At 32.9% G+C, this 23,224-nt stretch overlaps 1 protein-coding gene across 10 annotated transcripts in view; it reads left to right on the top strand.

The window, feature by feature from the left end:
- Positions 1-23,224, top strand: part of LOC145247346 (calcitonin gene-related peptide type 1 receptor-like) — a 987,580-nt gene that overhangs the window by 183,660 nt on the left and 780,696 nt on the right. For 8 of the 10 annotated variants that reach the window (XR_013863250.1, XR_013863249.1, XM_080109016.1 and 5 more), the window contains one exon: positions 13,511-13,581. The exons of the other annotated variants lie outside the window; for them this stretch is intronic. Coding sequence is in view for 6 of the 8 variants with exons in the window: in XM_080109016.1 (XP_079965142.1) it covers positions 13,558-13,581 (24 nt within the window). In the remaining 2 variants the exon portion in view is untranslated. The remainder of the gene's footprint in view (positions 1-13,510; positions 13,582-23,224) is intronic. 10 annotated transcript variants of the gene reach the window in all.

Here is a 23,224-nt window from a genome sequence, read left to right as displayed (position 1 = left end):
GGATAGTTCTTACTCCGCGGAGTTTTGAAGAAATACTTTTCATTCTCATAAGAGCGTAGGAAAATGCGGAATCGGATTTTGCATGCAAAAGTATTTAGTGTAACTGCAAGTAAGTCAAAGATCTTTCTTGATAACAAAAAGTGAAGCATAGGGAATAGGGTGAAGAAAAAGGTGATTTCACGTGAATGGATAGTCTGGTAAAAGGTAAAGTATCCAATGACGGTAAAAATCTAAAAATGTAAATCCAAAAATGTAAATCCAAGAAAGTTAGTTAAATTTCCATTCGCACAAGTAAAATCCAAGGAAATCGCGTCATTGGAAGATGGTCCAAAATAATCCAAAATGTAGAAATCCGTGGAATAATTCACAAATAGGTACAAGGAAAAATGGAAAAGAACTCCAATAATATTATTAAGACAAAATAAGATATGATTTAAACTCGGCTGCTGAGACAAAGTGTAATTAAGAAAAGTGAGTGAAGAAGAAAAAAGGCTGAATGGTGATTGAATTAAATATAGAATAGAAAAGCAAATGTCAATATATATATATATATATATATATATAAACTATATATATAAACTATATATATATATATATATATAATGTAGTTATTTTGTCGTTTGAATTATCAATAGAAATGTATACCCACCGAACCGATATTACCTGGTATTAGTCATGAAATATGAAACTCGCAGCAAATATTAAATTCACAAGTGATATTCGGCCGCAAGTATATATCGATAAATGAGAGATAAATGACAGATGAAATATAGTGCCTAGCATTCTCAAATATTCACCAACCTGGTATTAGTTCTTCACCGCTTACTTCTGAGCATCTAACGAGGACTTGTCTGTCCATACGATTACCATTTATTAGATATGTTTAAACACTTGTATTACTTAGTTTGATTGGATTAGACGGCAGATCAATACTTTAAGAAATATTTAATGTCGAACTACAAAAACATTTATTTCATTCGATTCATTGAACACAAGTTACTATTGTACTCGAAGACGGCAAACTATCGAGTTCATATCTTCTCGATTGATATAAGACTGAAGCTCAACACAAAATCCTCTTTATATCGACACAACCGATCCAATCCTACTTCAATGTTTTATCATTTGGGATATTATAGTGTTTTTGATACATAGACAAGCAATGACTGTTATCCGATAATTAAATAAGGCATTTTAGTTCATATTATTTTCTTGAAGAAAAGAAACGAGAAAAAACTGTTTAATATATTTTAATGTTCTTAATTGGACATATATGCAGATCCTCAGCTTATAATGAGTTGAATTTACCTGGGCTATAGTAAGTAAAATTTAGTGGTTCTATACATGTGAATATTAAATACCGATGTAACACCAGAAAAGAACATATTTACGCAGATGTAATTTTTTAAAAAATGTAAATATACCTAGAAGAGACATGATGAAGCAGAGCAATCGATATTGCATCCAGAATGTACCCAATCTGACAAATAATTTATTCAAATTACTATGAAAGCATATTAATCCAAAGTTAGGGTCAATATATCAAGGAAATATCTTTTAATGGAAGAAAAATATTCAAATCCTGAATGCAATTATTTTACATTCTATATTATTTTATCGTTGTTATCGACGTTCTTTCAAGTGGCGTTTGCTTATTTGGTTTTTTTATGCTATCTTTCTAATTAAAACATCATATGAGGAGCGCTCATATATAAAAATAAATAAGGAAACATATCATAATTGAGATTATTTTATTCGCGTTTACCAGGATACAGTTAAATTAATATCGTGTATAATTATTTGACTGCAGAAATTATCCTCTGTACCAAAGTATCGTAGGTTTGCAACACTAGATGTCACATACAAATTTAATACATCTACCCTATTAGCCACTATTATATGTAGTTTTCGACCACCATTACTAAAACATTCAACCGTGATATTAAAATGCTCCATTCCATCCAGCGAGCATCACGATCATAATCGACACATCTTAAGAGATAGGAGGCTCTACTTTTCTCTCTAGATATATAGTCCTACAACTACTACCACTGTCAGCGGGTTCTACCACTACTACCACTGTCAGCAGTGAACAACTATAGTGTTTAAAACAAATATAGACATAACATATTTTCCCGATTTCCGAATACTAAATAATAACGGCTTTCTAGCAATGTTCTACCGTTTCTAATTGGTTGAGACAGTGCATTCTCATATTTCAGAATGAGACTAATTCCTAAATAAACGAACACTTCTAAAAGTTCACTAAAATGACATCGCTCATCAACGTGCACAAGTAAACAACTTGAAATACATAACGTCTTTCCCGTCTTTGCTTATACGTGCAGAACACTCACAAAAATGTAAACACAGCAATTGTTTGGGAATGAAAACATGTACAAAGTAGCGACACGGCACAAATCCCCTCCCCAAATAAAAACTTACCCTGAAAAAATGTATTCCGGGTTTTACTAAATGTGTAAGACTAAAAAATATGTATGATCAATGTACGACTAATTGCCGCAGCTGCTAATTAAAGCAACTTGGGTCGAGGGAGAGCGATAAAGAAAATATAGATAGCTAACATAACCTATAGTTTATATTCTATATAACGCTATGTTAGTTTAAAGCACATCAAGGCTTGGTAATCTGAATCTAGTTTAGATTCCCTAGTCGTTGGGAGGGTGTTACGAATATAGACTCCAAGTCTGTGCATGTGTCCGTCAGAGTCCTTACGACGAAGTGGAACATAACTAGACATGTTAAAGTGGATAGAAAGTATTGAGGAGTGCAAGTTAGTTTCATTTAGTGCTAAGATATCTAAGGATTTAGCTAGGAGAAATGGTTCATTATCTATGGATATTTGTAAATGCGAGCCTCAAAGGAGGAGAAGGTGAATCGTTGTTCGAGTGTGTGTCTTGTTTGATCGGTTTTGCGGGGATTGAATCCATGCCAGCCAGCTTGTAATAATTCAGTATATATATATATATATATATATATATATATATATATATATATATATATATATTACAATGAAAAAATTGTCACCCTAGAAAATACGATATGGTTCTATTTCCATTTGATGAAAAGCGGTTTTCTTTTTTGTTGAAGACCATTAACTAGTTTGTCAGCTGCGTATTAGCCCCAAAGGCGATTATAGCCTTCTATCATGTCTGAAAGTGACACAATGTTTAACAGGCGAGATCGGAGATGTGTTGCACTACAACTCGTGCTGTCTACCGATCCAAGTAATGACTACAGGACCATTTTATCACACGGAAAATACAACTCAACGAAGTTTCCGACCACGGTTATGGTCTTTTGTGTGGTTTCAAGTGAGGGCCATATCATGTCTGCTCACACCTTCGAAGTCGGCTTGAAAGTCAAGACCAGAGCGTATCTAGATGTGCTGAAAGTTTGATAATTCCCTGGTGCAATTAAGTTGCCACTGGCAGACCCTGGGTGTGGTAGCAGGATTCGGCGCGTGCTCACCAGTCCAAAGAGAACAAAGTTTGGCTTCACAAAGAGGACTATGACTTTGTACCCTTTCTCTCACTGGCCCCTGTCCTCCCACGACGTCAACGGCTGGACTTCGTCGTTTTGTTATACGTTGAAAACATCACCAACATGACCTCCCACAACACCAAAGCAAGTCTGGTCGGCATCTGACGAGTATTCACCGAGCTCTCGCCGACGCATGCTGAAAAGGCATGTGTCCAGTTCCGGACCTGTATTGAGGCTGTGTTTGAAGTTGAAGGCGGTTACATTGAGTAGATGTCAGCTCTACTACATAATCAAGTTACCTGAATAATGTGTTTATAAAATTTTAAAATAAAAATGCAGTGTTGTTTATTTTAAGGGCGAAAATTTATATAAATTATTAATTTCGAAACATCTAAAATTGTCTTCTTTTAAAAATAAGCATTTGGCATCGTAATTTATAAATGAACATCCACTAAAAGATGGCTATTACCTAAATATCATAGTCACATATTGATCAATAAATTAATTTATATTAATTGCTTACGTTACACCGTCCGCAGCTAATCTCTCAAAATTATTGACAAAATTATTTTAAGAATTTTGACATTACATAAAACAAGATTGCATAGAGACTTTACAAATAGCTACAAGGTGACCAAAAAAAAAAAAAAAACGGGCGCCAACTCTAATTAGGCCCCGCTTTTTAGTGTTTTGTCTGAATGAAATGAAACTTTGATCATAACTAGTTTATTATATTCAAAACATCGCATAAAAACATTAGGGTCTTTGGCCTTTTCTTTTCTCCGTTCTACAGCATATGTTCTAGATGGCCTCCATTTAGCTTTTCTTTTTGGGGGTCACCCTGTATATGTCTTACCTAACATAAATAAAACAATATGTCATTGGATAATATAACAAAACCAATAATTAATTTGGAGCATTATGCACACTGATAATATGTACACTTTCATAGATTAAGTAAAATGTAAGATTGATACATTTATATATAATTGTTGTTCACAATTCTCTTCAAGACAAATTATGATATAGTTCATGTAATTAGGTTATATGTTGTTAACATATTAACTGACAATTATGTAAAGTGCAGGTGCATAATGTCATTTATTTTCATAATGTATTGATAAACATTAGAGATATTACATTTCTATATTAATTGTAAAGGTCGCCACGAGTTCATTATTAATTTGTTTATGTTTTTTTTCTATTTTGCTGCAATCGATTATATTAAAATAAGAAAACACAACAAACATCAGTGTCAATCACTTTATTTTATAATTACACTAAATCTAATTTCTCGGCAGTTCGTGTTTTTTTTTTATTCTGTTGATTTTGAACAAACTATATTTTTAATGTGTTATTCATGTTTGAATGAAATTATTACGCCATCGTTTGGTCAGTAAATTATTAATTGGCACAATAGTCATAAACCATAATCGTGGAAAATTATAATTCAATAAATAAACTTAAATTTATTTCATTGTTTGTTATTTCATTTTATGTATGTTGTCTTATTCAATTACTTACCTTAGACATTGCATTGAATAAAATAGCAACAAATTCTTTCAGAGTTAAAGGTTAAACCCTTAGTCCCGATGTCATTAAAATACAATTACGAATTACGTAAAACAACAAGACGACCATGATTGATGAAACGAAAGAGATCTACCTTGTTATTTATATCTAAAAAAAATCCGTTTAGTCAAAGCATGAAACCATAAGTAAATAAAAGTTTTAGAAATGTAACATATGTTTAAATATTTGTAAAACTTATTTATTATTCGGAAATAATCGGGCAAAACATTTTGTTTAATCACGAATTGATATTTTTAATTCAAAAATGTTAACAATAAATTTCAAGGCGATGGCAACATTTTAGTGCATTTTATAAGTTAATCCAATTACAGTAAATATGTAACGCTATCATTTTAAATTCATTAATCTTTAAACATATTGAAAGCATTTGCAAATTATTCACTCAATTCACATATAAATGTATTATTTACGCTTTGTAGTATTCATTATATAAATTTGTATGCAATATTGTTTTACTTGTTCGAGACAACCTTTATATGACCAGCAGCTGGTGGTATTAATATATAAATTTTAGAATATCATTGCTAGTGGACAGCATTCTAAATGCTTAGACATTACATTGTAATGCACTTTAATAGTGACTTGTAAACTCTAATGCTTCAAACAAAGAAATAATTTTAAAAAATTATACTTTTGCAATAAACCATGTTTCATTAGCTGTGTGTTCTCATAAGCATACAACTGCACATATCGTTTGGTGATATATGCACTAGCAATTAAAAGTAACCGCCCACCTTCAAAATGTTCATTTCGTTTTCTCATTTTTATAATTACAAATGTTAAAAAATAAAATTAATTGTTCCGGAGTCACGTTATATACAAATTATAAAAATGGAATACAAAAAACTCTTGATTAAGAATGTGAAATAATTTAGACAAAATGACTGATTCATATTTTGAACCAATTATTTGGCCAAGACTAGAGGTAGATCAAAGAAAGTTCTGCTTAGTTTTCCTGCAAATTTTGAGATGAACCGAACATGTGGGTTATTACTTCTGAGATTTTGTGACCAAGTTTATACCATACTATGTATTGGGGGTTTAGTTCGTTTATTGAACTGGTTTAAACATAATTTAATGGGTGTGCTGTTCTTATCTGCTTGTAATTAACATGATTCCCAGAATTAAATGTTCTGAGACCAAACATCCGACTCACAAGCCGCGTTTCAGACAAAGATAAAATTCTTATATGGACGGTAACTTACGTTAAAATAGGAAAACAATTGAAAACAGTATTGACTTTTCACTTTATTTTAACTATACTTTACGCGATCCTTGTGAAGCACGTGTATTTTGGTGATTCATTTTGTGAAAAAATCTGAAAGAAAATCAACACTTATCGAATCTTTATCGCGTCAGTGAATCACAGACAAAACCGATTCTTCTTTAAAATCTCGTTTCGAGTTTCAATTTAGAATTGTATCCCTAAACGTCATCTCTGTTGTACTTATTCATACTAATATTTAACAGAAGCTCTTAGAACACACACACACACACACACACACACACACACACACACACACACACTTCGGATGCTTGTAAATATTTTGTATCTCCGTAAAAACAGTATCCATTTTCTGTTTTCCTTAACTATGTTAAGTGTAAAGCCGTAAATTCTTATCCTATAAACATTTAAGATTGTATAATTCATTAGATAAACACATCAGCATGTATCACTACAAGGAAATTAATGCATCAGTTAAAAGGTCATGTGACAAATCGATTTGTATGTGTTTAAATGTCATATGTTGGCTTTTACCTCTAAATTTGTTAACACTCATCGACTTGTATGTTTACTGCTTTTCACCTCTGTCATTTTTCTCACTTTTACAATTTATATCTGCATCTTTCACTATCATGTATATATATATATATGTATATATAATCAACCTAAAGTTAGTTAAAAGCTTGTGATGTTCATAATAATTTAAATCTTATTCAGTACAGTCATGCGTACAACAGGGGGCATTTAAGTGATACAATTTCTCCAATTTATCTCCGTTAGACCGATAATTATTTTTTCATAGGTTTGTATGAATGTAATAACTCATTTAATTTATAAACTAAAATCCTTATAATAATTTTCGAATTCATTTTCTACGACATTAACTATTCCACTACCTGTATAAATTTACAACTGATACTGCGACTTAAGTGGACGAATTAATCAGTATTCATTTAAGGAAATGTTAAAAAAAGATTATTACCTCTCCCATAACAACGTTTTGTTTCGTACGTTAGCGATAATCACTGGTAATAATATTAATACACATATCAATTGAAATTATTAAACCACAAATATCAGCGTTACATTTTAATTACTTTTATTTTATTTTATTTAAATGTCCTCATTAGTTTATTGCTGTTAGTTTATATATAATTTATTGAACTAAAAGTAATGTTAATAAATTTTATTTTGGAAAATACCAAAAGCTTAAATTTCAAGAAAGGCTAAAATTAAACCTATTAAAACGTACAACAGTGAACATATTTCTAAACTCATTAAACTATTGTTTATTAAATCTTCTGTAGATTAACAATAGTCCGTAACATTTTTAGGATTTAATTAGAACAAAAATGATATTCATATACGCATGTCTATGTATGTACCTATGTTAACATTTTTATGTACCCATTTATTTATCATAAGCATATATAATCTACCATGCAATATACCTACATTTAAATAATTCTAAACGAAATAGCCACAATTCATTCCAAAATGCTCTTATTCAATATATGTATATATAGATTTGTTTAAATTTATGAACGAATTTGAAAACTTCTAAAAAATTATAAACTACAATTACCATTACTAATTAAATATAGGGATGCATTCATTGCATAATTCTCTCTTATAATTAACTTGGAACCGAAAATTTGATTTAATTTATAACCTGATATTATATATAATACTCTATATTTCAGGAATGAATTTGCCATTTAATTTAAAGTTATTAAACTAGTGACGTACATGAATGTACATTTTCAATTAAGTATACTATATTGAATGATACTTAAAACACAGACCTCAAATCTTATATTTAATTAATTTGAGTGAGTTTAAAACTGAAATTGTAAGTTACTTTATCTAAAAGTGTCGGCATAAACTGGTACCACAGCAAATAGTCGCGGAGGGTCAAGGAAGATGAAAAAAAATTCTCCATTGAATAAGTGCGAAAACCACTGAGACTTTTGAAAGGTTTATTGCCACTCAAATTTCAGTGAAGTCTAATGATTTTTGCCTGCGATAAATCAATGGTAAATGGTTGCTGTGATAACGTAATTCATTTGCAACGGGTAGCGAAACATGTGGAGCACACTGAAAATCTGGGTAGATTTGCTGTCACTCTGCTGGCGACTCAAGGAAACGCCACAGAAATAGAGGATAAAGAAGAAGAAGGAAAAGAAGAAGGAAAAGAAGAAGAAAAGAAAGTATAAGAATACAATAGTAAAAAACGGAAACGTGTTCACTGCTAGTTATAAAAGTGTTAAACTGGAGACAGCGGAGGGTATAGAACTACTAAACCAAGGAGAGATTAAGACATTAGAGGAGCATGACCCCTACAAATATTTGGTTGTTTGTAAAATCAAATCAACAGTAAATTAAAAAATTATAAAATAGTTTCTAAAAGGAACAATAAATCCCATAAAAACATAATTATGTAGTAGGCATCTAATGAAATGTATAAACATATGGCCAATATAACTAGTAATAGTTTCGATTTGTATAGAAAGTTGTATGAATGACGAAAAATTAAGAAAAAAAAAGATAACACAGAGCATAGAAAAGTTTATCACAACAGCAAAAGAAACCGTAACAATGAAGGCAGAAAACAGAGAGGCAAGGGATGAGAGACGAAAAGAAAAATGGGAACAGAAACTGCTACACGGACGGTTCATAAGGATGACAAAAGATGGGACTCACGAAACACTTGAACATCGCTACAAAAAACTATGTAGACAAAAAGACAACACGATGGATCACATAAGAGAATACAACAAACTAGACCCAAATGAATATAAGAATAGATACGATCAAATGAAGTAGGCAGTACACTGAGAGCTATGCAACCAACTATATCTTTAATACCAAGACAAATGGTACAAACCAAAACCCGTATCAGTTCTTGAAAGCGGAAATTATACAAGAACATAAATGTACAATCGTATAAACTCATCGAATTAAGGAGACTGGTGCCAATATAATTAACGAGAAGAAAATATCCTGCCAGATCATAGGTTTCGCCTCACATCAGTTATTGGGTAAACATCAACGAGACGGAGAAGCTAAGCAAATATTCCGAACTATCCAGAGAGCTGAAAGGGATATTGGACAATGAGAATATCTAGATAACACTAATAAATCAGAGGATCACCCGGAAATATCTGGAAAAACTTTGAAAAAAAGAATGGGATAAAGTGGAATCAGGTGAAAGGCTGATAAGATGCAGCTGATAGTAATAATGAAAATGGCTGAAAAGTAAAGGAAATGTGAAGACCAACTTATATGAGCTACAAACATTAATTAAGCATATAAAAATGACAACAGAAGGAAAAAAAACGATAGAGGAACACCACATAGAACAAGGAAAACTTAAACTGCAAACGTGTAAAGTAACTAAATGTAGGGTCGGCATCGACTGACACAACATTAAATAGTGAAGAATAATCAAGAAGGATGGAAAGATTGATGAAGGAAAGCACTCACCACAGCAACAATGGGTGAATTCCAGTAAATACCAATGGGTATTGCCAGCGAGAAGTCAATTGCAAGCGTTTGTTGCGATTATGCAAATTGATTTGCATATATAAACGAAAGAAATAATACATGAAATTCATGTAGACTTGTTGTGACCTAAACCAGGGTACACCACCGGTTCTTGTCAGTGAGCAATGTTTCATAATATCAATGTGAGTTTAGTAATAATGATAATAATAATACTACTAATAATAATAATAACTAGCAGGACCCGTGGAAATTCCACGGTAGTTAAAATCTTTTAAAACACATCATTAAGAAATTCCTTATTGTTATATTACAAAAATGAACGTATGGAAGCAAGTAGAACAAAGGACTTTAGTTTTAACTTTTATTGAAAGTCAATGCGATCGTAACTGATGCTGTTGATATTGTCAGGAAGTGCTGGTGATGATTGAGGCGGTGACAGGGACGTCGATCAGCTGCTTGGAGTGAGAATACTTGGGAGTCAGACTGTGAATTTTAAAAAAACTGTGACATTGTTGACATCGATTTTGTGAAAGTTCTGATGACCCCAAGTTGTTTAATATTTCAGGACATTTTGGATTACACGTGTGAGTAATGAATAGGTCACAGAAAACTGCCATTGCATCTTCATAAAGCTGTTGTAGATTCCTAGGACTTCCTGTAAATGTAGATGGTAGAATAACTGGTACACCAGAATAACCATCTTCATTCCTTGCTAAATGATCCATTAAGCCAGAATATTGAGCAGCTCTTGGTTGACTTTGATAGCTTTTAATGAAGTTAAATAAATAACCGTCAACTTTTACTTATGCAATAGACTTTTCTATTTATTTTGAATTTTATTCAATGAAGATTTGGAAATTCACAAATATTTTTTAAGTCGAATTATTGATATAGATTTCAATTAAATAAAATATACTGTAAATCTTTACATATGGAAAAATATTTATTTAAACCATAATTATTGAAACAAAGTATTTTACTGCATAAGAAAACGGTTATGGGGAGAAGGGTTAACTATGTTGAACCTTCACTTAAATAACGATTTAATGAAAAAAATGTTTAAAATGTTCTTGTATCTGTTTTATAATTTTTGTTAAATAAAAAAATCAATAAACTTTGATAGCACTAATGTAAGAATCATGCTGAAAGCCATTCTTAATATGGGGAGGGGGTTAACTATTCTGAAACTACACTTAACAAGGTAAAAAAATAAGGGAAAATATATATATGAACAATAAATATTTCTTCAGTTAAATAAAATATACTGTAAATCTTTTAATAAGGAATAATATTTATTCCTTATTAAAAGATTTACAGTATATTTTATTTAACTGAAGAAATATTTAAACCATAATTGTTGAAACAAAGTATTTTACTGCATAAAAAACGGTTATGGGGAGAAGGGTTAACTATTTTGAACCTTCACCTAAATAGCGATTTAATGAAAAAAAAAATAATGGTCTTGTATCTGTTTTTAATTATTTGTTTTAAAATAAGGAAAAAAATCTTTGATACCGCTATTGTAAGAATCATGCTGAAAGCCATTCTTAATATGGGGAGGGGGGTTTAACTATTCTGAAAATTCACCTAACAATGTAATAAAAATAATGGAAAAATTATTTAGTTAAATAAAATATACTGAAAATCTTTAAATAGGAAATAAATATTTCTTTAAATAAATTAAATCGTAAGTAATGAAACAAAGTGTTTTATTTCATATTAAAAAAAATGTTGTGTCCATTTTTTATAGTATTATGTTGGTGGGCATTAGAAGATGATGACTGCCTCTAAAAGAAGCAAAATAAAACGAACAAACCATAAGTAGTAACTATGTAAACAACGTGAAGTTGTATAAATGTTACAAAATTACTCGATTCGGCATTAAATAACACGAAAAAGGATTGATATGCCGTAAAACAAAAGCAAAACAAAAGAGAACAAAACGTAAAATATGTTTTGACTGTGTTACTCAGTGTATTTGCGAATGGTGACTTCACTGACTTTGGTGATTTATTTAATAAAGTTATTCTTGACTTTTGTAAGATTTATTTCTAAACATATTTTTGTTATATAAGGCTCACTCAAAAGTAAATAAAAATAAAAAGATAAAATGGCACAGTAAACAAAAAACGAACTCGTAGCGTTAAATGTAAAAAATATATTTATTATTATTACTGAATAAAATAGAATAAGCGTTCAGTACTACAGAAGACATCGTTAAAATGTAAGTAAAACACTATACTATTTAAACTGTGGAACGATACCTTCTATGCATAATTGTCTATAAAATAATCCGAAACCAGAAATAGACAGTTCATATATATATATATATATATATATATATATATATATATATATATATATATATATATATATATATATATATATTGTTCGGGAAGTTTTTGGAAATAAAAGGGGCTTAATGATTTTTAACTAATAAAGATTGAACAATAAAGGGAGATAATTCACATTAATTAATGTTTTCGATGATGATGACGCGTTTCATTAATTAATGTTTTCGATGATGATGACGCGTTTCATTAATTAATGTTTGCGATGATGATGACGTGACACCGTACGGACAAGCATATTAATATATAATAATAATAATAATAATAATAATAATAATAATAATTATAATAATAATAATAATAATAATCTAGAAATGGACACCATCAGAGCAACAGAATTTAAAGAAGAAATTGGAAAGGAACAGCTCAGGATCACAAGAAAGCTCCTGGAAACGGCATTATATAGCAGAAACCTAATAAAAGGTATAAATACATGGGCAATATAACTAGTAAGATATCTGGACCGTTTATAGAGTGAACAAAAGAAGGACTGAAACAGTTCGACCAGTAAACCACGAAACTCATGACCATGCATAATGCACTACCTCCAAAGAACGGTATTGACAGACTCTACGTGAAAAAGAAAGACGGCAGGAGAGGACTGATCTGTATAGAAGGCTGTATATATTAGAATAATGTGTAGTTCTTGTGCCTAAATTCCTATAATATGTGATTGGATAGTATCAAAATCTGTACAATATATATATATATATATATATATATATATGGCGACTCATATATGGATATGTACAATATATATATATATATATATATATATATATATATATATATATATATATTGGACATATCCATATATGAGTCGCCATATATATATATATATATATATATATATATATATATATATATATATATATTGAGATAACAAACGGAAACTCTTAACATTTGGATATTCATGATTAGAAGTGAACAAAGAGGAGAAAAACATGGTCAGCTGACCTGTTTCACTTTTACTCCTCTAGAGCTGAATCCAAGAGTTTTATTTATGATTTAAAGAGAAAAGTTCAATATGTTTAAATATATTTTCTAAAACATAGTAAACGAGTGGATATTAAGCTGTGCCCGTCGCTATATTTTTGTGTAAAATTCAGCTGTCGTAAACACAAGCATTTTATATTATTCTATAATTACATAAATAACTAAGCCAACTCATAAATTCATTAGTCGAACTTTGCATTACTTTTGTTAATATCAACTATGTTTATATATTTATACGTGTGTGTGGGTGTGTGTGTGCGTGCGCATGTGTGTGTGTGAAACATAAGTGTTGTGTTTAAATTTATTATACTAAAGTTACCTTTTCCCTTTTCAGTCGAAAATACTAAGGGTACACCCATAAAATTTGGATTTTTATATTCAATGATGGAAAAACATTCATTAACGGTAAGTCAAATTTAATATAAACATTTTCCTATTAATTATATATCAGGAGATGAAAGTGCATATTTTTATCAATAGTTTATTAGTGGTCTGTTTCTACATCGCGTTTCCTTCCTCACTATACTTTTATATGCCGTCTACATAATTTTGTGTCTGGTAAGTATAAATTCTGTTTGTTAGTGTTACCTGAATAATAGATAGATTAAAAATAGAATTACACCTGTCCCAAGGGAGATAACATTTTGTAGATAAAATCATAACTTTACTGATTAGCGTGTGTGCTTTGTAGGATTCGGTCTCTTGGCGAGGAAAAATAGCGACTTGCAGTTTTTTGTGCTTGACAATTATGTGTGAGTAGCGTAGACTCTTACCGTTTTATACAAATGAAACTATACTAGGTGCATAAAAGAAGCCGTGGTGATAATAGGCGGTTGAGTTGGAAGAAGGGGTGTTACAGAGTCTGATCCGTGCAATAAACTGTTTAAGTAAAGTGGATAAGTGTTGGCAGTAAAGATCCCACAACTTTATTGGAACTAACTTTCAAACAAGAAATCCTTGAACGAATTTTTGTTCGACATCTTTTTCCCCTCTAAGAAGTTTAAAATAATAAACACCAAGTGTAATACTATTATTCAAAATATTGTTAATTACATAATGTGTTTCGAAAAAATTTCGAAAATGTAAGGTCTAAGCTACAGGTGTTCAAGAGGAAAACAACTATTTTATGCAAATATTCACTTTTTAAATGTTCAAATAGCAAACTGTCTCCATATTGTTACGCTTCAACAATATTTAAAAAACGGAAATTTGCTATAATTTCATAATTGGCCTTTTAAAATTCATAATAATGTGTTAACTACTTTAAGAAGAAATTCTATAGATACACACACACACACACACACACACACACACACACACACACATATATATATAAGATGTATACATGCATAACGGTATATGGAGATATAAAATATTATAGTAATTTATGAAAACATATTTATAAGTAAATATTAATGTCTTTGAGTGACTTATTGAGAAAAATTTATAGCAAAAATAAAGAAATTGATTAACTTAGTTTTAGTATAATAAGTAAGTTTGGTTCATGATTTTTAGATAGGAGTATGTGCATAACAGCTAGTTATTTATGATGAGAAATATGTTTCTGCAGAAATCAGGTAAGCATTCATCTGCACTATTGTCAGAAACAACAATTTTGCAATATTGAGTTACGCTTTTATGAACAGAATAGAAAGAAGACAACTGACAGAAAAGCTCAAATCAAGTTTTATCGGCATCCATAAAAACTCGATGCATGAAAAGTGACTGGCATGTTATAGTCTGCATTCTTGAATAAACCCAATATTTTGAACAAGTATCCAGCATAGTTCGTATGTTTGTGCCAGTTTGAATTTCGATTTTGAAGGTCACCACACACACACACACACACACACACATATATATATATATATATATATATATATATATATATATAAGTAAATGTTTGGTACAGCAAAATGGAATGAGAAATTTCAGAGGAAACATAATTTAATTTAAATACCAAAAAACAAGAAATGGGCAGGTGAAATTAAAATTTCCTTAAGGCCTTATCGTCTGACCCTCTAAGAGGAAACGTCAGAATGATAAATTAAAAACTAAGAAAACGAATGAGGGAAGAGGGGAATTTTGGTTTCAGTTGGAAGAACAGTGAAAAAAAAAAATTCTCACTGTTCAGGTGGTTTTAAATCAATGAATATCTCCAACTGATGTTTCAGAATCTTTTGTCTACACAGGCTAGGTCGAGAGTTGTTAATAACTAACGCCTCAATGATATTGAGATGATAGTTCGACCTAGCACTGTATAAAACAGAAAACCACCCATCGGAATATTGATCGGCACACCTATTTATACTCAACAGGTGATTGCCAATGGCGGACTCATGAGCTTGGGAGTGCCCGGATGTTCTCGAAACCTGGTGTAGTCGAATATCCCGAGGGATATGTTGGGATATTCTCATTTCTAATCTTTGGGATGTTTTGCCAACGTAGTCAGCTCCACACTGACAAACGAATTTATAAACAACAGAGTTCTTTTGAATGGTTGGCAAAACATCTTTACGAAAAGAAGAGAAAAAGGTTCGAGTTGTGTAAACTACTCTAAGCATAGTAGCTGGAAAACAACGTTGAGTAGCAGAAGAAATCCTTTTAACAATATGAAGGCCATCAGGACCCAACCATGGTAATTTTAGATAAATGGGACAACGTGATGGACCAATATGTTTACCACTATTAAATGTAGTAATTTTACGTTCAATAGTAGATTTTATTATATTAATGGGATATCCATTATTAAGAAAAATATTTGTGATTTCACCAAGTTCCGTATCAAGACGGTTTGGTGAACAAATCATAAGTGCACGATGATAAGAGCGCTAATAAGGTTTATTTTTCTAGACTGAGGGGCAAAAGAAAACCAATTAAGATAGAGCCCTGTAAATGTAGGTTTTCTATAAACAGAGGTATCAAACGTAGTACCAACTTTAGAAACACGAACGTCGAGGAATGGGAGAGAGCTACAGTCTTCAACCTCCATAGTAAATTGTAAAGATGGATGCAGGTTGCAAAGAAGACGAAGAAACTGTTCAGCTTCGCTCCGAGAGGGAAAGCATGCAAAAGTATCATCAACGTAGCGTGTGTAGAATGCTGGCTTAGTAATTTTGGAAAATAATTCGTTTTCCAAAAATCCAACGAAAATGTTGGCTAACGAAGGACCAAGAGGGCTACCCATAGATATCCCATCAATTTGACGGAACATAATGTTGTTGAAACTAAAGGAGACTGATTTAGTAGCAAGTTCCATCAGTTCAACGAAAATTCGTTCAGGAAATTGTGGAGATTTTAAGGGGCCACGGTATAGATAGTCAGCACAAATACCAATGGTTTCATCCAAAGGTATATTAGTAAAAAGACTATTAATGTCAAAGGAAGCCAAGAACTCGGTATTTTTAGATAAAGGTAATTTTTGTATCCGAGATACGAATTGAAAAGAATCAGAGATACAATGGACCTTGGTGAAATCACAAATATTTTTCTTAATAATGGATATCCCATTAATATAATAAAATCTACTATTGAACGTAAAATTACTACATTTAATAGTGGTAAACATATTGGTCCATCACGTTGTCCCATTTATCTAAAATTACCATGGTTGGGTCCTGATGGCCTTCATATTGTTAAAAGGATTTCTTCTGCTACTCAACGTTGTTTTCCAGCTACTATGCTTAGAGTAGTTTACACAACTCGAACCTTTTTCTCTTCTTTTCGTAAAGATGTTTTGCCAACCATTCAAAAGAACTCTGTTGTTTATAAATTCGTTTGTCAGTGTGGAGCTGACTACGTTGGCAAAACATCCCAAAGATTAGAAATGAGAATATCCCAACATATCCCTCGGGATATTCGACTACACCAGGTTTCGAGAACATCCGGGCACTCCCAAGCTCATGAGTCCGCCATTGGCAATCACCTGTTGAGTATAAATAGGTGTGCCGATCAATATTCCGATGGGTGGTTTTCTGTTTTATACAGTGCTAGGTCGAACTATCATCTCAATATCATTGAGGCGTTAGTTATTAACAACTCTCGACCTAGCCTGTGTAGACAAAAGATTCTGAAACATCAGTTGGAGATATTCATTGATTTAAAACCACCTGAACAGTGAGAATTTTTTTTTTTCACTGTTCTTCCAACTGAAACCAAAATTCCCCTCTTCCCTCATTCGTTTTCTTAGTTTTTAATTTATCATTCTGACGTTTCCTCTTAGAGGGTCAGACGATAAGGCCTTAAGAAAATTTTAATTTCACCTGCCCATTTCTTGTTTTTTGGTATTTAAATTAAATTATGTTTCCTCTGATATATATATATATATATATATATATATATATATATATATATATATATATATATATATATATATATACACAGAGCGGAGAAGCCACATTTTCAGTAAAAGTTAAGTCGTTTTGTTCTTAGCAACCACTAAGTCAATTGATTCAATATAATGATGTCATAATCATATTTTACATCAGTATGTTTAATTTTCTTTCAGAAATCCTTACTCATTAATTATTAGGAAATCAAACGTAAAAGAGTTTGATTTACTGGATTTACTCGTTATATATATTTCCAGAATAGTTGATATGTATAGAAAGAATGACTGCATTGTAAATATTAGAATGAGTACGAGTAGACTTATTATGAAGATGTGTGGAAATTATGAATCACCAAAATTGTACATAGCTTTTATTGTCTCTTGAATGAAAATCTGAAGGAATCCAAACACATCAATTGGAAATATAGAAATCGAATTTTTGATAGACAACGAGATTGTGAGAAATGCAATAAACTATTATTTGAAGTGAAAATCTTACACAAGAAAAGAAAAATGTCTTAACAAAAGCTACGAGAGAAAAGCGAATGGAAAGGTGGAATAAACTATTATTTGAAGTGAAAATCTTACACAAGAAAAGAAAAATGTCTTAACAAAAGCTACGAGAGAAAAGCGAATGGAAAGGTGGAATAAAATATTATTTGAAGTGAAAATCTAACACAAGAAAAGAAAAATGTCTTAACAAAAGCTACGAGCGAAAAACGAATGGAAAGGTGGAATAAAATAAAATACTGTACAGCAGAAACAAGCGATATATCGCTAAATGCACATTTGAATGTGCTATTTGCCGTTTGTATAATGTTATCCATACAACAACAAAACATTGTTGCAACGTTGCAAAATAAGGACTATGGCGCTCATAAGATATCCACTAAGTAGACAAAAGCATTAACGTTTTCTTGCCATAAAAGTAGACGAAAAAGTTATAAAAAGATAATATACAAATAAATATTTTCAAAGATAAAAAAAAACATTTTTTATTGCTGTAATTCTTGGATACTTTGAATTACAGTCAACCTTAAAAACGTGTTCAATATAAATTATCATAACAGAAAATTATTAAATATTGTGAAAATATACAGTATATATACATTGTAAACTTAAGAAAAATGTCCTAGTGTTCATTGAAAAGGTGCTTTTGTTTATCTACAACATAATGTTTTGACAATGTCGCTTAACCTAATACTAGTTTTAAAAGACATATTAAAATACTCGCTTTATTGATTCTTTATCAGCTTAGTTTGTGCGATTTATTGCATATCAACCATGGTAGTATTTTTATTTGTATGTGTATGTGTGTGTGTGTGTGTTTCGAAAAAACATTATTATGTTTTAATGTGATCGGTTTGTATATTCTCTTGCTTTGTTTGCATATATTTTTAAATAAATAATCAGTAAACGATTGTTTCCATCTAACATATAAATAAGTCTGACAGATACAGCCATTTCGACTCAAAGTAAGCCTCATTATGGTCACAAAAGATTACATGCGGGGAACCGGTCAAATAAGTGTGCAACCACTGAATGCAGGTGCGAGGCACTGAATGCCACGGCATAACGAAGACGGTCAGGGTAATCTTTAGAAGTTTATAAGGTTAACGAATATGTTAGGCAGAAAGAAAGTTACAAATTGCTGGGATGGATCGATTTCTTGGGTTGTAAATGACGGAAAAAGGAACACTTTGCTTGAGATTGTCCGCGTAAGCTGTCATGCTGAAAACTAATCCTATTTACCACCAAGATAGGACCCGGATATTACATCGCGTAGTGCGAGTAATCAGAAATAAGGAAAGAATTGACAGTCTTTAAATTCCCCATAATGGAGCATCATCACTGCATTTATTTTTAATGATACTCACGGCCTATTGCTTTTGCCTTAAACATCCCTATGCAACAGGGCGATGTTAAAGCAGAATAAACCGTCCTAATATTTTGTTTACATAAAAAAATACAACTTTACCGTATGGACGCGACCATTCAGAACATGAATTATTTTCAAGTAGAGACGATAAGCATGATAAGTACGTAGCTAACAAACTTATACTGCTCGGTTTTTATTTACATAAATTGTGCAAAACGATGTCAGAAGAAAAAAACCTTATTGCAGTGAGGTTACTTGGTTTAGTTCTGTTGTTTGCATTAAACCAGAATACACTGTTAAGTTTCTTCGGCCAGCGAGAATCGTCAAGGTGCTGTTTTTTACTATATAGCTGTAAACATATCAGATGTAATATTCCATATAAGACAAAACGTTTTTACTGTCAAACAATTATGCATAAACACTGATTTCCCTCGTCTCCCTTAGTTTTATCGCACTGCTTTGCGTTTTGTACTCTTCGTTGTTTTGCAGGCATCCAACAAATCAGGTAATAATTGTTCCAGTTGATTTGTCAAGCTGTTTTGATCCAAATTTATCGGTTATCTTCATTATTTTTCAGTTACCGCTCATTAACACGTTACCGATTGATCTCACCATCTTAGTTATTGCAACATTCACAGCAGTTCGACAGTTGTACTCACAACCGTTTCTCTACGTGAATTTTATTGTTGTTCTTAACATTATTCGAATTTCAAAGTGAACTTTCCTATTAATTCATCAATATCGATCAACATTGAATGGGAAACATAAATTAATTTAAAAAGAGTATTTTATCACGAACTTATAAATAATCGCTCTAACAATAAATTATATGTTATGACATCTAATCGTAGATTTTTCGTACTGAAGATAAAACAAAAGTTGTACTGGTGTATCAAGATATAAACTTTAATTCAATACCAGAGTAGCAATATCAAAAATGTAATTTAAGATGCGATTAAACTTCTATACACTGTGGGAGGAATACTTAAATATATGAAATTATATAATAACTTCAATAAAATATGCGGTCTTTAATGTTAGGAAAGAATTACAAACATTACCATAGGATTTACAGTATAGAACATCCAAGCAAGAAAATGATAGCACTTAAAAGCATGTATAATTACATACTCTTATCTATTTTAAAAGGCCTTAGGTTGTAATAATAGAAATCGGCACACACAGCAGTCCTTATTCACAGGCAATGATTCTTATTACTAGAAGTATATGAATACTTCAATTCTCAATATCTAGAAATACAGTAAAGACAAACAAAATGCCGGTTCAATAGCATAAATTTATCCCTTTTAAACGCTACGTATTCAGTCTCCACCCGATAACTGGCAACCAGCCCAAATCTGGGTGTAACAAGTGGATATGGAACGGATGGATTGATGACCTGATAAACCTCATATCGACCTCTTTGATCCCAGAGGAGGATATACATGAACACCACTATTCTTCAAGGTTTTAGCTGTTCACTACACCCGAGAGTGTCATAATATTCCCAAAAACCTTCTTCTGGGCTCACCGGGAGTTGTAAATGCAATGTTAATGTTTGTCTTATATTTTCTAGAACTTCTAGCAGCGGATAGGGCTTATTACACTGGCGGACAAGTGCCCCAACGCAAGTGCATCCAACTGTACCCTTATATGAGTGGTCCATTCGACCAGAGTCTGCTCGGTTCGCCGTAATCGGTGCAACATATGCATCAGATGTAAATATTTCTGTCGGAAAGCTCCTCTTCTTAAAATTCGGTTTCGATTCGACTAGACACATTTCACATTTCCCCATGTAAAGATCAGCTAGTTCTCCCGGTTTTCGCATAACCTTAATACTTGTCGTCGAACAGATTTTATTCAGTATCAGAACGCATCTCGTCACAGGGGAAGTCTGGCTCGGATACTCTGTGGAAAGTGTCATTTGGTCGCCCCTGTTTCCACAAGCGGATCTTCACTGGTAGGATGATCAGCGTGCGTGATCCGAAACTGACTCTCGCTCCCTGAGTCAGTCATTTCCCAGGGTCAGCTCTTTCTTCAAATCCTTCGCTACGTAGACTTTCATTCCTTTCTCCCAGTCTAAAGGGCACATAGGTAATCCCCTGTAGCTGCAACTCGGTGTTCTCCGTCTGTGCCAATTCCACATCTGCGGGTTGCAAAGGTTCTCTTTTCTCCATTCGAACCTACGCATCTGCAGTTAATAGTGATATGGCCGCACCAATATCTACCAGGTTTTTTTAATTATGCGCCCCTCACCTCAACGGGGCAAGTCAGGCCTCATGTTTCTTTCAGAACCTGATGTACTTTGAGCCGTTCTTTTTTCCATGACCAGATCTGGGCGGAGGGCGGCAACAAATATTCCTAATCCTGCGACCGCCAGACAGTCTGGGATTTGTTCACGTTCCTTGGACGGTATCTCTCCCCTTTTCTTGGGGATGCCTTTTCTTTTCGAGGGTATTCTCATCACCTATGGCCTGCTTTCCCGCCGCGCAAACAGCATGCCTGCGGACATGCCCTGGCCATATGGCCAGCGTGTCCGCACGTCCAATGATGCACGGTTTTTCTTTACTTCATGGGTCGCCGGTCCCCTTATGCCTTGAGCGACCCATTGGCGTTTCTCGAAACCGTTTTCGTGATGGGTTGTACCCAGGTGATCTGTTCTCCCATCCTCTTCTTTGGGTTCTCCTACACGTTCCCCCGAGATTTACCCTCGGGCGGAGGTCTTTGCACTGGTCGAGAATATCGGCCGATTCCCAGGCGAAGGTTTTCCGCATCTGTGCACCATTTAGCTTCATGCTCGGGCCGACGACATTTCCTACAATAGGGCTGTAGATCCCAGGGATTATCCCACCATCTGGTCGGGCATTCCATCGCTCGATGACCCTCATAGTCACATTGTGAACGTCTTCGCTCCGAGAGTTCTCTATAGGATTCTGCCGCGCCGACGGCCTCGTTTATCGGGATGATATGCCAGTGTCCGCTGAAAATTATTAGATTCTAATGTAGGCCAAAGGAAGATAAACTCAGATATCTCTATTTTACTTTAATGAATTCAAACGAAATTTACAAAGGGTGTTCACATATGTACAATGGTTCAGTTCGATCTCATACAAAAACGCTTCTGAATTTTATTCTCCGTGATCTACGGTGACGGCGGTCGAGGAGGGTGGGCGTCTCTTTGGTTAGTGTTAACTTCTCTCGAGAGCCAGCTCAATCTGAGTTTTTTGGCGCGTGCATTTGCTTATATTTCAAGGGAAGTGTTGGTTCGGGTAAATATGCTGGGCCAATCACCGATCAGTACGTAATTTCAGGGGCTGTTCCAATGACTTGCATGGCTCGAGAATATGTGATCACAGCTCAATTCCGTTTACACGATCAGAGAGGTTGACACTTTGACCTCCGGTCTAGCCTTGTACTCAGAAGTCAGACGTCTTTGAGTTGGGTTTCGCCAGGCCAAGACCGAAATTATATTTCGTTCTTGCTTTAAAAATGACATCACTCGTCATCTTTCCCAAACAATAAAAGTATATGTCTGTTTTACACAAAACAATAAATTCATGACTTAAATCTTCCTTTCAGCCAGGTTACCCGCCGCTGCCCGGGCACGCAATAATGCTTAACAGTAAATACAAGCATATTTGCCCGGCCTTATCCAGTGTTTTGGGGTCGTAATTTCCCCCCAATAGGGAGCTCTACTGTCACGCCACACAATCTCAATTTGCTATATGTGTTTTTATCTCCAATATATTTAGTTTTCACCAATTACAAATGGTGCTTTTTGCTTCTGGCTCGGAAAACTACGTATGAGGAAAATTGAATAACCAAAGAATTTGTCACAA

This window comes from Euprymna scolopes, chromosome 25 (assembly GCF_053919585.1).
Source record: "Euprymna scolopes isolate OS-2025 chromosome 25, ASM5391958v1, whole genome shotgun sequence".
Lineage (NCBI taxonomy): Eukaryota > Metazoa > Mollusca > Cephalopoda > Sepiida > Sepiolidae > Euprymna > Euprymna scolopes.
This window is presented reverse-complemented; position numbering and strand designations above follow the sequence as displayed.